Source organism: Lynx rufus, unplaced genomic scaffold (genome assembly GCF_022079265.1).
Source record: "Lynx rufus isolate CCGP_SWC_20201006 ecotype Redwood Valley unplaced genomic scaffold, mLynRuf1.p SCAF_1, whole genome shotgun sequence".
Lineage (NCBI taxonomy): Eukaryota > Metazoa > Chordata > Mammalia > Carnivora > Felidae > Lynx > Lynx rufus.
Window position 1 is genome coordinate 118,514,705 of NW_025814823.1, and position 16,806 is coordinate 118,531,510.

Sequence of the window (16,806 nt, forward strand, 5' to 3'; positions counted from 1 at the left end):
TTGAAACTATTGTGTGTGCCCTGAAGAAAACTATCAGGATACAGAATAACAATGGAGACTGAGAGGGAGAACTGTTTTCAACTGGGAGGGCAGGAAAGCTTCTTGAAGAGTTAGGTCCTGATATCTCCAAAATAACCAGCAAAATCTTTTTCCTTTTTAGAGTCCTGAATTGAACCTGTGTTCCTAGTTCCTAGAAACTGCTGAGGCTCTTGGTTTCCTCCAGGCTTACTGGGATAATGCAGGAAACCTATATCCAGTTCTGTCTTCATGTGCACACTTACCTTTACAATTTATACTATAACTGAAAGATCACTTATTTCACAATTTTGTCTCACATCCACCAGAGGAGACAAAAGATTATGAAAATGGAATTGACCAAAGTTATCTTCCAACAATGTGGCCAATTACCACTTTAATTTACTAACGTTTTTTGAACACTTACTACAGGGCAGACACTGTTCTAACTCTACCATTGAATCTTCACAACAGCCCCATGAAGTAGGTACCATTATCATCCCTACTTTACACACGTAAAATGCCTGAGACTTAGAGAGATTAGGCGTCCATGGTCACACAGCCAGCAAGTGCAAAGCTGTGGTTCAAACCCATATCTGTCTGATGCTTGAGATTTTGCTTTTGGCATTACTTTATAGGTAGGTTCCACACCCAACATGGGGCTTGAACTCAGCACTCTGAGATCAAGGGTCTCATACTCTACCGACTCAGCCAGTCAGGCACCCTTTTGGCATTACTTTATAAAAGAAGATATGAGGGGTGCCTGGCTGGCTCAGTTGGCGGAACGAGAGACTCTTGATCTTGGGTTCGTGAGTTTGAGCCCCACCTTGGGTGTAGAGATTATGTAAATAAATAAACTTAAAAAGAAAGATGATATGAGAACATTCTTAACTATTTCTTTTAAGTATTACATCCATCATATTCACCAAACTATTGTTAGCTAAGAAACTTAAATACAAATTCACAAGTTTTAGGATTTCTCCATAGTTAAATGATCTTTGGGGTATTCCAGTGACAAACATGTTTCAGTACTGTTAATCAAATTCCATTCTCAAGTAAAAGCATGGTTAGTTTGTGATTTCAGTTTTAAGACAAGTACTACGTTGTCTTTCAGGAATGCTATAAATAGAAATTCGAGGAAATATTTCAACTAACACAGATAAAAATATTGTTGTGAAAACATCAAATATTTGGCTTTCATTTCTCAGTGCAGTTTAAAAACTATAATTTCAATACTTTTTTATCAAGCATGGTAAGTGTTGAGGTTTTTAAAAGTTCATATAATAGTAATACAAGTTATAACATATTGACCATTTATTACACCTGACAATGTACTAGGTATATTATTTCACTTGTTCTTAACTATAACTCCCTGTGATAATAAATGATTGCCCATCTTCTAAAGGTGAAGACTTTGAAACTCAGATAGTTAAGTAACTTGCTGAGATTAGCAATCATTGTGCCAAAGCCAGTATTTCAACCTGTGGATGGAAACTGATGCTCTTTTCATTATACAACTTTATCTTTTATTCAGCCTTAAAAAGGTTCTTTTCTTATTAGATTATTTTCATTCTTTAAATAAGTAACCCTGGGGAAGTATTTTTCTTCCCTAGTGTTCATTCTCCTTGCCTTTAATGTCTTCAATCATAATGTCTTATGATTGAATTGGATATTTTCCATAATCTCTTTTAGCTCTAAAGCTACATGATTCTGCGAGTCCATGAATAGCCCATTTCAAAGACAATTTGTTGGTGTTCGGTCAGACTCCTGCTTTCCTCATTTGTGGTTTTTGGGAAACAGTAGGAAATTAAATCTTTTTTAAAAATATTTTATTTATTTTTGAGAAAGAGGGCAAGCAGGGGAGGGGCAGTGAGAGAGGGGGACAAGGATCCAAAGCAGGCTTTGCATCAACAGCACAGAGCCTGATGTGGGACTCAAACTCATGAGCCACAAGGTCATGACCTGAGCCGAAGTCAGACACTCAACCAACTGAGCCACCCAGGTGCCCCGGAAATTGAATCTTTTAAGTCAATTTAGTAGGGGTGGTGGTGCCTGGGTGGCTCACTTGGTTAGGCATCCAACTTTGGCTCAGGTCATGATCTTGCAGTTCATGGGTTTGAGCCCCACATTGAGTTCTGTGCTGACAGCTCAGAGCCTGGAGCCTGCTTCAGATTCTGTGTCTCCTTCTGTCTCTGCTCCTCCCCTGCTCATGTTCTCTCTCTCTCTCTCTCTCTCTCAAAAATAAGTAAGTATTTTTTAAAAAATACATCAATTTAATAGGCAAATCTACTATTTTTTATACTCACGGATATAGTCCTTCTTAGTGGCAAAATGTTTCCTTGCTGACCTTATAATACTCATCACTAACAATAGACCAAAAAAATAGATTTGAATTGCTTTCCCTTTCTTTCATTTGTCCAAGGGTCAGCACACTATGGCTTGTGAGCCAAATCTAGCCTGCTACTTATTTTTGTTTGGCTTACTAAGATTGGGTATTATATTTGTAAATGGCTGGAAAACAAAATTAGTTTGTGATACCTGAATACTATGTGAAATTCAGATTTCAGTGTCCATAAATAAGTTTTTTGGAAACTAGCCACCATGTTCATTCATTTATGTATCATCTGTGGCTGGTTTCCTGCCACAACTCCACAGAGTTGAGGAGGTGCAACAGCGCCTGTAAGTTCCAAAAAGCCTGGAAACCCTTTGTAGAAAAAGTCTGCCAAGCCCTGGGTTAGTCTGTGTTAAAGTAAACAAGGAGGCCAACTGAGGTGGTTTTAATGCCTTGATAGCCTAGCAAGAGAACCAAAATCTAAGCCAAACTTCATGTACTGAATTGGAGAAAATGAAACTCAAGAACAGCCAATCGCAATCAGCCACCCAGGCTTTCCTACATAAAGCAACCACGTAAGCTATAACCAAATAATTTCTTTGCTTTGCTTCCAAGTCTTCTCTATAAAAACCTTGCCCTTGGCTCCTTTGGTGGAGCATTCCCAACTCTTCTGTTTGGTGCTTCCTGATTGGATTGATGTTTGCTCCAATAAACTCTTGAAAAGTTTAATGTGCCTCACTTTATCTTTTACCATCTGTCATACTGTATTGATGGCTTACTATTGCTAGGCATTCTACAGGTCTCAGGGAACACAACAGTGAATGAGACACACGAGCTCTCTGGGCTCAAGGAGCCATTTCTAAACTGTCAAATTAAAAACAAAACGAACAGGGTGCCTCCCTGGCTCAGTCGGTGGGACACACAACTCTTGATCTCAGGGTTGTAAGTTCAAGCCCCACATTGGGTGTAGAGATTGCTTAAAACAAACAACAAACGAAGTTGGAGGGACACAGGACTTCCAAATTTAAATTTTGCCAAACCATTTTTTTTTCAATACAGCTACTACCTTCAACTATCATCATCTTATTTTAAGAGAGTATGTTAATACAAAAATGAGTATATCAATACCAAATTGGTAGGAAGGACACAATCTCAAAATAAAAAATGCTGCTTCCAATGGAATACATGTAGCATTATGGAAAACAAATTGCATTGTCACTGTTTTTCTCATTTCATGATGGTCAGAGGAAACTTTGTCCTGGGCTGGCCTAGGTCATTAGATCAGCTTTGGGAAACACAGGGGGTGTCACTTTTCAGGCAAAACAAACTTTAGAAAAATGTCTAGTTTTTAAACTGGAAAAATGTTGGTGTTTTAGTGGTGGAGCTCTTCAGCTTGAGACTATTACTGCCACTCATTTTGTAAGTCAAATTTTTCTGCAGAGGGTGTCGGGCAATACAAATGTAGTGATGGGAAATTCCAGAAAAGAACTAGAAAGGGAAGTGGGGAATTGAATAAAAGAACTCTGTCAACATTCACTCTTGTAGATCTAGCAGATATTATATCCCCTTTGCCTTGCATTTAGATGCAAGACAACCCATTGTAGTACTAATGTTTCATACTGGCTTCTCCTTAGAAGGCAGTGAAGGCAAGAATAATTTCTCTGCTGAAATACTGTCCTCCTCCCCCCCATCAATGCCACCTTCAATAGACACAGCACCCACTAAAAACCACAGCATCACCTCAAAGCCAGAGTCATCTAAAGGAAAATGGATCCCCAGAGAAGAAAACCTACCCATTAATAAGTCCTTGAGGTTGGATAGTGATCGTTTTCCAGTTGCTTTAGGAAGCTTTTTAATTCCCAGTGACAAACTTTCTATTCTGCAACAACTGAAATAGCAGCCAAAAGACTAGAAATGACCCCTCTCTCCTGTGTGTCCCCTTTCCTGTTGTCTATGATACTGTTCATTTCCTAAATGTGTTTCATAGAGCACGAGCTATACGTGATGTAATGGGGGAAAACAGGATTCTGTGGTCACAGATGAGAAATACCAGGTTCAGAAAAATCTCACTGGATTATTTACTGCAGGACATCTCAGGGCTTCTAATATGCTAATGTACCTTTTAAGCATACACACATGTACATGAAGATCTGGAGGCAAGAAAGAGAGCAAGGTGGATAGGACTGCTTTTAGTGAGATTATTTTACAGACATAAGCTATTTTATTTGGTTATTTCAGTAGTTACAATGATAAGAAATAGACCAATTATTTTCACTGACCTGGATAATCCTGGGTCTGTAATTGAAATTATCTTTGACAGCGTTCTGGTTTCATCTCAGTCTTTTAACAAGCTTATTTTATTTGATGGATTATCATTTTTCTTAAATATCTTCATTCATACACGTTCCTCTAAATGTAGATACTATCTGTGTTTACTAAGCCATTGTTTTTAAAGATTATTTTTTAATTAATTAATTAATTAATTAATTAACTTTGGAGACTGAGGGTGTGAGCAGGGGAGAGTGGCAAAGGGAGAGAAACAGAGAATCTCAAGCAGGCTCCATGCTGAGCATGGAGACCAATGCAGGACTTGATCTCCTGACCATGAGATCATGACCTCAGGCAAAAACGAGAGTTGGACACTTAACTGACTGCACCCCCCCAGGCACCCCAAGAAGCCATTCTTAAAACTAATGATTTTCGGGGTGCCTGGGTGGCTCAGTCGGTTGAGTGTCCCACTTCGGCTCAGGTCATGATCTTGTGGTTCACAAGTTCGAGCCCTACATTGGGCTCTGTGCTTACAGCTGGGAGCCTGGAGCCTGCTTTGGATTCTGTGTCTCCCTCTCTCTCTGAACCTACTCTACTCTGTCTCTGTCTCTCTCAAAAATAAATAATAAAAAAAAAATTTTTTTATTACGTTTCTTTATTTTTGAGAGGCAGAGACAGGCATGAGTTGGGGAGGGGCAGAGAGAGAGGGAGACACAGAATCCGAAGCAGGCTCCAGGCTCTGAGCTGTAAGCACAGAGCCTGACGCGGGGCTCGAACTCACAAACTGTGAAATCATGACCTGAGCTGAAGTCAGACACTCAACTGACTGAGCCACCCAGGCGCCCCTCTCTCTCAAAAATAAATAAAAAACCATTAAAAAAAAAAACAGCAATGATTTTCCATTTTGGGAACTCCCTAAGGACCATGTATTAATGTAGATGACCACAATTCAAAAGGAGGTGAAACAATAGGTTTTGTGATTATTGTGTTATGTCAGATAGGGCTGTGTCTGGCTTTGAGTAGCAGAAAACTCCATTAACGGGGCCTAAATAGGTTGTGTTCTTTTACCCTTTATGTGGTGAATGATTGGTGGGTGGGCATTCTTGGGCTCAGGATCTCACCAAGGCACCTGGCACGTGGCATTCAAACCTCCCGGTTGCAAGATGGCTGCTGCTCAGTAATGCATCACATCTATATTCTAGGTAGAAAGAATAGGGAAGGAAGGTGGGCAAAAGGTGTGTGTCAGCTGTCCCCTTATCAAGAAGCCAAAACCTTTTCCAAAGCTCCTCCCAGCAGATTTCCAATGATATCTCAATGGCCAGAAAAATGGCACCTGCCACCAGCAGCTGTGTAGAAGTCTGAGGAAGTGAATTCTTTGGGCCCTTGAGGTTCTACTAGTAACATAGCCTAAGTCTGAAGCTAGATGATAAGTTAGAATCTCAGCTCTGCTGTTCAGTGACTCTGACTTTAGGTTAGTTATTTTCAGTTTCCACACTATAAAATGGAGATAAGATGATAATAGGTCTTTAAGAGATTAATTGAATTAATTTTTGTAAAGTGTTTAGGAGAGTATCTGGAACATAGTAAATGATATATAAAATGAATAAGGAAAGCATATTAAGTAAAAAAGTAGCAGACATGAAAACTGTTGACAACATATAAAAAACAGACTTGAATAGTACAAGTAATATGAATTTCATTAATTTCTTGAGCCAAAGAATGTTAACTAAGTGCCACCACCTTCTCTGAAGAACTGGAAAGCAACTGGACTTGTAAGGATAGATTACTTTCTTCTTTCAGGGAAAATGAGGATTTCAGGTCTGTTTCAGTCAGTTGCTTCCACACTAACAGCAGGGCCTTTGATTTAAAGCCAAAACAAACTAGAGGCTTGTATAATTATCGATATATTGGGGGCATACCAGAAATGGTCCTGAAAAACACAGATATTTCAGAATAAAATACCTCCTCTTCATGAGTGATCTTACTCCAGTTTTTGGTTTGGCTATTATTATTAATTTTTAGATATATAAAATGTCTCTCTTATAGATATCTTACAGCTGGGTAGTTATTTAAGACAGATAGATTTGAATTCTTAGCCTAGTTCCACCACTAATTATGTGACCTTAGACACCTTGCTTCTCTCATTCTTAGTTGCCTTATCTGTAAGATAAGGATAGTGAACAGTACCTACTTCCTAGGATTTTAGTAAAGGTGGGTAATGCAATTAAGTACTTAGCAGAGATCCTACTATGCAAAAAAAGCTAAATAAATATCATTAATATTACTACCATCATCATTATTTCTTAAAATATTTCTTACAATCATTTCTTAAAGTATTTCACTGCAAACTTATTGAGTTATAGTTTAGACACAATAAAATGTACCCATAAATTTTGACAAATGTCAACACCTATGTAACCATGGCCACGACTGATACATGGAATATTTACAACATCACCTCAAAATCATTTTTTAAAACAGGAAAACTGATGTCTTATCCAGTAATAATACAAAGGTGAAGTCACTGTGTAAAGAAACATATGGTATTGACTATAAAAAAAGTGAATACGTGCTAAATAGAATTACAAAACCATGTAGATGTAGCAGAAGGAGCATTCATTTTTAGGGGATTGGGGGACTGGTCAGTTGTACCGCATATTATTGTTTCTGTCTATTCAGCATTAATTCCCTCTTTTCCTGTTAACAGCACTTTGCTTGTCCTTGGGGGAAACAACTCCTCCCAATGTTTTGTGTGTTAGCAGCAGGGCTGTTTAACCCCTGGCTTTAGTCTTGCCATTTCTGCTATAATTCTTAGAAAGAAAACTCTCTTCTTGCTAGTATTGCTGGATATAACTTTGGAAGAGCAGAGAGAGCCACTGAGAATGAAGACACCTTAGAGGAAGGTCAGTTCATGGGATGGAGAGAGAAATCTTGTGCTGATGTCATCACCTAAGCCCCCGGAGCCTATGTCTATTTCTGGTCCTCAGTGACAGGAGGACCTATGAACCTTCATCATGGACCAGCCCTGTTCTCCCGTTTGTGTTCAGGAGCTGTGAGTGGCCTATGCTCACCTCTGCTTATCTGGGCTCAGAGATAACATATATGAGAATGCTTTCCAATTTTCTACAAATGGAAGATCATCGTATGTAGATGGAAAATTAATTGGACAATGGAAGTCAGAAATAATACGGATTTAAAACACACTGATACTGGGGCGCCTGGGTGGCTCAGTCGGTTGGGCGTCCAACTTCAGCTCAGGTCACGATCTCACGGTCTGTGAGCCCGAGCCCCGCGTCGGGCTCTGGGCTGATGGCTCAGAGCCTGGAGCCTGCTTCCGATTCTGTGTCTCCCTCTCTCTCTGCCCCTCCCCCGTTCATGCTGTCTCTCTCTGTCTCAAAAATAAAATAAACGTTAAAAAAAAAATTTTAAATACATTGATACTGAAAATAGAACTATTTGGACTTATTGTTTGATTAATTTGAAGGAATTCAGACATCTTCCTAAGAATGTAGGCCAAATCATTTTGTTTAAATTATTTCTTTAAGTTTATTTATTTAGAGAGAGAGAAAGAGAGAGAGTATGCATGAGCACGAGCATGTAAGAGCGGGGGAGGGGCAAAGAGGGAGGGAGAGAGAAAATCACAATGTGGGCCTCTATCCCACCAACCATGAGATCATGACCTGAGCTGAAATCACGGCTCACGTGCCCAACCAACTTAGCCCTTTGCTTAAATTATTTCTGTGTTTCTTATGAAGGTGATTTCTGTTTTATTGGCAGTCATAGCTACAACCTATGTTGTCACACGAGTTGCTGTTTCTTCCTTATCAAACTTGTGTCCCTCCTGTTGGCAGTGTGCACCTCTGAAGTACCCATTGCTATTCTCAGAGCTGGGGCTGTGGCAGTGGACAACAAATCTCTACCTCATGGAGCTTATTTTCTATGGAGAGAGAGAGAACTGCAAATTCTATGTGCCACTTTCTGTACTCAATACTACTGCATTCTGATTCTCTTTTTCTGATAATACTGCCTGAAGTATGGGAGGTGTTTATGGAAATCCTGGATTAAATTAACAAGAAGTCAAATGTTATCCACACATATTTGGCTGTAAATGGGCATATTAAGGTATATGTTTGTGTATGTGTATGTGTCACACACTTCTTAGTTAGGTAATCTGGTTTAAGTTACAATTCTGGGCCTCAATTTCTCATTTGAAAAATGGGGATTATCATACTACCAATATAAATGCATGTAAGTAAATAATTTAGCACAGTGTCTGGCACAAACTAAGAGCTTGAGAAATGATAGCCATTATCATTATTATTATTACATATATATTACTCATACACATTACTAATACACATATATATTGCTTTATACTTTAATTGTCTAGTATTCCTCAATAGAAGAAGATAAATCATCATGGCCCCTATTTTGTTTCATTCATTTAACATTTATTGAATATCAGGTGCTAGGCCCAAGGTAGCAGATTGTTTTTTTCAGACATCGCTGGAAAAATATTTCTAGGTCAGCACAGAGCCCAATGTGGGGCTCAAACCCATGCACTGTGAGATCATGACCTAAGCTGAAATTGGACACTTAACCAACTGAACCACCCAGGTGCCCCTCATTTCTCTTTGAATCTGTGTGGGCTTGTGACTTGCTTGTAGATAATGAAGGAGGTAGAAGTGTGTGGCTTCCAAGGCTAGGCCGAAAAAGGTGATGCAGCTTTCCCCCTGTAAAGCTAGGACATTCACACTGGAGTACTGAGGCTGCCGTGCAGAGAGGAACCCAAAGTAGGGGACACAGAGAGCACACGGAGAAGCCCTGGGCCCACCCAAGGAGAGGGAGATGCTCAGCTGACCACCCGGGAGAGACTTGAAGCTGGAACAATCCAGTTAAGCTCTCCCCCAGATTCCTGACCCACAGAGATCACGAGAGAAAATAAAAAGATTGTTGTTGTTTTAAACTATTAAGTTTTGGTGTGATTTGTTACATATCAGTAGAGAACCGGAACACTGGAACAGCATTAAACAGATCTTTCTCATCCTTGGCAAGTGAGGAGCATCTATTTTCAGGATTTTAATTATTAGTAGTTTGGGCCTCCTATCAAGTCTAAATTTGTAGATACAAGAGCAAACAGATCACATTCATTCATTCATTTATGCATTTAATGAACCAATCAATTGCATTCTCAACATTGATGCCTTCTCTGGCCCCTGAGTTGGTAACCTTTTCCCCATGTCCCCAAGCACCCAAGCCTTCTGTCTCACCATGCAGTGCTGCTACTGCTTTTTCTCCTGTCTCTCCCACCGACCAGCAGCAATTAAGTTGATTCTGTGTTATTCATCTATTTAGTGCCGGCACATAGCAGACCTATTTAAAAAGACAAACAAAAAAACCTTAACTGAAGGAGGGCTGCTAGTTCCGGGACATACAAAAATTTATTCAGGGACAGTCCCTATGCTCTCGGAGTTCACACTTCAGCACTGTGGGACCCAGCCTGACAAGTGCAGTGAGTTGCCGGAATTGATTCCTGTGGTGGGACAGAGGGACAACAGGGCAGCGCACTGGGGGTGGGAGGTGGGGAGGTACACAGGAAAAGATCTATTCATTTATTCCACAAATATTGGAGCGTAGCACACGTAGCACACGGTAAGCTGTCAGTATGTTACTAGATGCTAGCCGCTGTTCTAGGTGTTGGGGATGCAGCAGTGCACAAGAAAACTGCAGTGGTCCGTGCCCTCGTGAAGCTCACAGTGTATCAAAGGACGACAGGCAGGACGTGATTATGTAAAATTTGCTTGTTGCCCAGCAGGAACACAACAGGCGGCTGAAATTCTCACAAGGACTTTAGATCCTTCGACTGGGTGCAGCCGTGGGCGGGTTTTAAGCAGGAGTGGCCATGAGGGGTACAGACTGTGGGGGGCGGAAGACTGCAGGCAAGAAGAGCTTGTCATTTTAAGATGCACATATTCTCTGATTGGAATAAGAAGCGTGTGTTTAGGGTTGACGTGGTGGTTCCGTGTGCTCGAAGTTCTCCCGGGGTGGGGAGGTGCGTTCTGAGTGAAAGCTCAATTGCTCAGCCGTGCAGGGCGGGCTGAATGGAACTGCAGCCCCAATTCCCAGTTTTTTCATGCTCCGCCCATTTAGGATCCTCGGTTCTCAGACCAGCAGACGCACCACCTCGGCTTCGGACCCTGGCCGCGGCAAGTCGCCACGATCAGGAGTGGCAAGGGCCCGTGCACCGCAGCAATCACCCCTTGGGCTCCGGGTCTGCAACACAGCGCCGGCGGGAGAAGGCGGAGCTTGTGTTGCGGACCTAGGCGGTGGCGTGGGCCCCGCCCCCCGCCCGAGGCCCCGCCTCTAGGCCCCGCTGATTGGGTCAAGGCCGCGGAATGGCCGGGTGTCCCCGGGAGGCAGGGGGGTCGGGCTGAGACGGGCACGTTGATTGGTCCGGCTGAGATTAGGTCATCGCTAGCAGGTTCGAGCGGCCCGGACGCCGGTGGGGCGGCCGAGGCTGCTGTGAGAGGGCGCTCGAGGCTGCTAGAGAGCGAACTGGCGAAGGAGGCGGGGAGGCGGCGGCCGCACTCGCTCGCCTGCTTCTCGTTTCCCGGCACCGCCGCGGGTCCGCAGCTGCGCTTCCTGCCCGCCCACCACTCGGTTGCGCGCCGCGGGAGCAGCCGCCCCTCCGCTGGGTCCCCGCGCGGGTCAGGAGTCTTGCGTGCCGGCGGACACCGCGCGGAGGGCGAGCCGGCGCCACACCTGTGGAGCCGGCGGGCGTCGGGGGTCCCGGCCGGGGTCCCGCCGCGCGCGTGCTTGGGGCTGCGGGCCTCCGGGGCGCCGGGGGAGGCGCGCCCCCCGGCTGGGTGACTCGGCCACTATGGGGCTCCCCGCGCTCGAATTCAGCGACTGCTGCCTCGACAGCCCGCACTTCAGAGAGACGCTCAAGTCGCACGAAGCGGAGCTGGACAAGACCAACAAATTCATCAAGGAGCTCATCAAGGACGGGAAGTCACTCATCAGCGCGCTTAAGAGTGAGTGTCCCGAGTCCGGCGGGGACGGGGCCCTGAGGCGGGAGGGCCGTCGGGCGGCTCTCGGCCCTGGGCACCCGGGCGCCGGCTGCCGTTCCGCCCCGGGGGTCACTGAGGGACGGGTGTAGGTGCTTGCAGTGGGGCGAGACGGGGACGTAAGATGGGCGAGTCGATGAGGAAGGAGACCTGCCGCCCAGCCGTTGGCTTTCTGGGATGGCCGGGAGGTGACCGAGGGCGAGTGGTGCCCGCGGGGCACCGCGGCTGGGTGTGCGCGGCACACAGGTGTCCCGGGAGTGGGACGCCAGTGCCCGGCGCGCCGCACCCCGTCGGGAAACCCCATCGCGTCCACCACTGCGGCTCCCGTGGGGGAACACTTGCTCACCCCTGGGTACCCAGCCAGGGAACTGGAACGTGCCCTGCCAAGGGGGCGCTGCCTCCCCTCAGGAGAAGGCGGCTGGTGATTGCTTCGCTGTCTCCGGGCCGCCCGTTTCTCCGAAAGGCACCGGCGGTGCCAGAGAAGGGCTGGGTGGAAGGGCTGCTTAGCTCACGGTTCTGGGGAGTGTTGGCAGCCAGTAATCCAGGGCCGTGTACGTGTGCAGGTTCGGATTCTTGTGTTTAGCAGAAGGTGACAGGGGTGGGAGTACAGCATCAGAGTGTTCCTTTACTCTAAACTGTGGGCGAGGGTTTAAAAATAGAACCAGCATATCCTGACTGTCTCCCTCTCCCGCTCCCTCGCTCTCCTTTCTACCTCTCCCATTATCCTTGAAAACTCCAGGATTTTGGAGGAAATGTCCAACGTCCTCACTCAGAAAGGAGAGATTTAAACTCGTCCTGAAAGATTCTGGAACCTTTCGTAAAACTATTTTTGCTTATTTCCTTTTGGTAGGGGAGCACTGAAATTTGCATTCTGTATGTGATTGTCCCTTGACTTTTGCAGAGCCAGAGTTTCTCCTGGCCAAATGAGAGCGTTCTAGGGATGTGCTTCTTGGATTGGGCGGTCCTTTTTGGTGCCTTCACAGTTCTACCCATTTAAAAATAGCTGGGTTCATCTTTTGGTTTTGAGAACCGGGAATGACACGAAGGAAGATAGTGGAACTGAACTGTCTTTGGCTTTTCTTTTCCTGTCTGTGTGATGGGTATCTTAATAGGTGAGGTCTTTCAGCTAAGAAAGGTTGCATTGGCAGAGTGGGGTCCCACCTGTGAGAATTGTTCCCAGGCCTCTTTAAAGGAGACTTGACAGAAGTCAAGTGCCTGAGATGTCATTTTGTGACCCTGAGGCTTCTAAAAATGTAGAGGTAGGTAGTAATGGCTTTAATTGGGCATCTGCTTATTTCAGTAAATATACACAGTGCCTGCAGTGTGCTGGTTACTGCCCTGGACCCTGACTATGTAGCAGTGAATATTTTGCTGCCCTGTGGCTACGGAGACTGATTCCTCGCCAGTGAATTGTCTGTTACTTATTTTACAAATGAGAAAACAAGCTTGGTGAATCTTTAGTCCAGCGCCACACAGCTGTTATCAGTGGGACCTAGTTTTGAACCCCTGCATGGTCTGAGCCAGAGTTGGAGTTCCTGCTAATACAGAGCTCTTAATCCTTCCCCATCCTGCTCACCCAGAATGGATCTCCTAGACCAAGCCTGCGAGTATTTGGAATTGCATTTGTATGTCTGCCTTGAGTATGAGTAGGGTGCATTTGTGTGACTGGCAGTTTATTTGCCTGCTACTATTTCTTTGGCAGGGGTCAGAATTCTTTGGGTAGGAGGGAATAATGCAGTAATAGGGTTTAAGAGTTATTTAAGTTGTCTAATGGAATAGAGCAGACCTGTAACTTGGGAGAAAGACTAGCGAGGAACTAAATGTTCTAATCCCTGTATATCCAGCTGTACTTAACTATACTCTTCAACTGCTACTATTAGTTGAATAGGTCATGTGACCTCTTAAGTGGAAAGGGTGGAGTTGATCACTGTTTCCCAGATTTGAGGCATTCCATTATCATTAGGAGCTTCTACAGTGTATATTACTGTCATAGTGTTTGTGTATTATTTTTCTGCTGTTCATCCTTCTTACTACTGAAAATGTAAAGCCGGTATTTTTAAAACTAATTACACAGAAAAAAACAGACAATTATATAAATAACACTAGTTTAGATGATTTATAGCCTCTTCCAACTATAAAATTTTATGGTTTTATTTTATAATTAGTATTCACAGAACTCCTGGTTTAGATTTCTTTTGTGTGTTAACCTGAGGCAATAAAACGGGCCTCTTGGGATTGCTAAAGTTCAGCTAGATCATTGTTGTTACTACTTAACATTTATGAAGAAACTGAAGGTCAGAGAGGTCGGTCACCTGCTCAAGGTGACACAGCATTTGAATGTATTTGAACCCAAGTTGTCTGATTCCAAAGTTGCCTGTGCTTAACTTAACCCCCAAGCAGAACTGTTGTCTAGGTCTGTTGTCTTTTGAATCCCCTTGAGAATCTGATAAACAAATAACCCCCTTGAAGTTTTTCCCTGGAGTCCAAGCCTCTGATCTGGATACATAGAAGATAAGCAATAAAATAATTTGGGACCTTCCTTGGTGACAGTCAGCTTTTTCTGTCCTGAAAAAGGACCTATTTTCACCCAAAGGACCTAGATCTCACCTATTTGTCTAGGTCTTTCCTGTGGGTGCTCCTGTTGTGTTCAGGACTCTTTTCTTACCCTGATGAATCAGTGTCTCAGTTGGGAGGAATTTGTATGTTCAAGGCTTTCTTTCTTTCTGTAGAGACCATAGTAGCTGGAAACGAAGTTGCAGAATTAAGTTTTAGGATTTCCTAGGTTCCAATCTTAACCCGCTCACTTACTGGTTGACTTTGGGCAAGTCACTGAGCCTGACTGAGCTCCTCCTGTGCAGTAGCCACCCTGACCTTCTAGTGTTGTGAGATCAAATGATTCAGTGCTTATAAAGAAAGCACTTAGCTTAGAGCCCGGTGCATAGCACTGCTCACTTGTTGGTGGGTGTAATCATCTTCCAGCATTTGGGGTTGTCAAGACTCAGAGCAAACGTTACTAAGAGCCGAGGGACATTTTTTGGTTTGGGTGCAGGGAGTTAAGCAATATGCCTTCTTCACGCCACTTGTTGATAACTTACACAGTTGTGTATGTGTTAACCACTGGTTACAGTGGGAAGAGTCCTGGCAATCCTCTTTGCATAATGTTGTGGTTATGCCAAAAAAGTTCCACAAGTTAAAAAAAAAATAGTAGTAAGCCTCCCAACATTCTTTCTGTTCCTAATAACATTCTGGTAACTTAAATTTTCAACCTTCCGGCTAGCTTAACGTCTCACCTCCGTGGCTCGGCTGGCTGCCTCTCTCTCTTGTCTTGCAGGAAAAGCTTGCAGAATGCATTGGACTTCAGAGCGGGTGTCATGGACCCAGTGGCAAACCAAACGTGGTTTCATAGAAATGAGAGTGAATTAGGCTATTGGCTTTAAGGAGTGGTGTGGGTTTTCAGGAACTGTGTCTTTCCATCTTGAGAGTTGGGTTGTGTGGACTTAGTGCTATAAATTTGGCTTCTGCTTAATGGGATAGAATGAATACCCTTGTTCTGATAATCTAAGATGGGAGGGGTGGGGCAAAAATTCAGATGTTAAGATATCAACTTTTTAAAGGTATAATTTACCTTACTGTATAGTTCACCCACTTACAGAATCCAGTTCACTGGTTTTTACTACATTCACAGAATTGTGCAGTCATCCCCACAGAGAAATCTCATTCCCATTAACCATTGTTCCCCATTTTCTCCCAGCTCCCTGCTACCCCTGTCCCCAGCCCCTGTCAACCACTAAAGTATTTTCAGTCTTTATAGATTTGCCTATTCTGAACATCACATGTGCAATTTTAATAGTTTCATCCTAGGTGGTAGTGACCAACTTTAGGAACAAAGTTTTTCATTGGACTTTCAGGTGGGGGAACTTGGAATCTATATGCTACTCTTCTTCAGGGGCATTTAAGTAGAGGTCATATCCCAAAGATGGAACTGTTTCCCAGGGCTGGGAGGAACCCACGTGTGTGCCTTTGGGTTTCAAACTCATGAGTGGGGAATGGATTAGTTCTAGTTCCTGGTACTGTGATGGATACAGAGGAGACCAAAATAAAACTAGGAATCTAGCCCGTTCCTTCTGTGAACTTTCAGTCAAGTTGGGGCAGCATGTGTGATACTCCATAAAGCCTTACTCTGGGGTCTTACCTGCTGGGTGACACTTTTTTCTTTCTTTCTTTTTCTCTTTCTTTGTTTCTTTCTTTCTTTTTAACAAAATGAAGTAAATGTATATTTCGAGTCTGTAGTATTTATGAAAACTTTTGGGATGATGTGTTTTTGTTTCTTGAGCATTTACCAAGTGCCTGGCCCTATGCTGTGTCCGCATTAGTCTCATTAGTCCTTACCACCATTCTGTGAGTGAATATTCTTATTTTTCTGTATTTTAGACTTGGGGCAACTTGTCTAAGGTTACATAGCTAGTAAGTTATACAACCAGGTTTTGAACCTAGCAATGGACTGCAGGCAGTGGACTCTCTTGAACATGACCCTTGAGTGTTTTCGGTAACCATATTAGTACTGAAGATGCAGATTCTTCATAGATCTAGACCCTAGAAAGGAGAAGCATGTGGCACATGCTAGATTAAGTGAAAGTATTGTGTCTGTTGTTTTTTCAGACTCTGAAACCTGGGTAGCAATGAATAGCTAATATTTTGTATTGTGCTTTGAAGTTTTGTGTTTCCATCATAGGATTAAAGAACCATTATAGGCTAGAAGGGAAATGATGGGAGTCTGGCTGTCTCTTGCCTTTATAAAGTGCTAGAGTTTATCTTTGGCATCAATGAGTGGTTATCAGTGATTGTTTTTAAAAATAATTTTTTAAAAAAAGTATACTTTTATAGTATTAATTTATTTTATTATTTAAAACATTTTTTTTAATGTTTATTTTTGAGAGAGAGAGAAACAGTGTGAGCAGGAGAGGGGCAGAGAGAGAGAGGGAGACATAGAATCCAAAGCAGTCTCCAGGCTCTGAGCTGTCAGCACAGAGCCCGACGCGGGGCTCAAACTCACGAACTGCGAGATCATGACCTGAGCCAATGTCGGACACCTAACTGACTGAGCCACCCAGGCGCCCCACATTA

At 43.4% G+C, this 16,806-nt stretch overlaps 1 protein-coding gene across 2 annotated transcripts in view; it reads left to right on the top strand.

Moving 5' to 3' along the window:
* Window positions 1-11,160: 11,160 nt before the first annotated feature.
* Window positions 11,161-16,806, top strand: part of ARHGAP26 (Rho GTPase activating protein 26) — a 427,668-nt gene continuing 422,022 nt past the window's right edge. Inside the window, exon 1 of one of the 2 annotated variants that reach the window (XM_047086326.1) lies at window positions 11,161-11,649. In XM_047086326.1, coding sequence (XP_046942282.1) covers window positions 11,496-11,649 — 154 coding nt within the window. In that variant the 5' untranslated portion in view covers window positions 11,161-11,495. The remainder of the gene's footprint in view (window positions 11,650-16,806) is intronic. The other variant, XM_047086334.1, reaches the window with a different exon arrangement.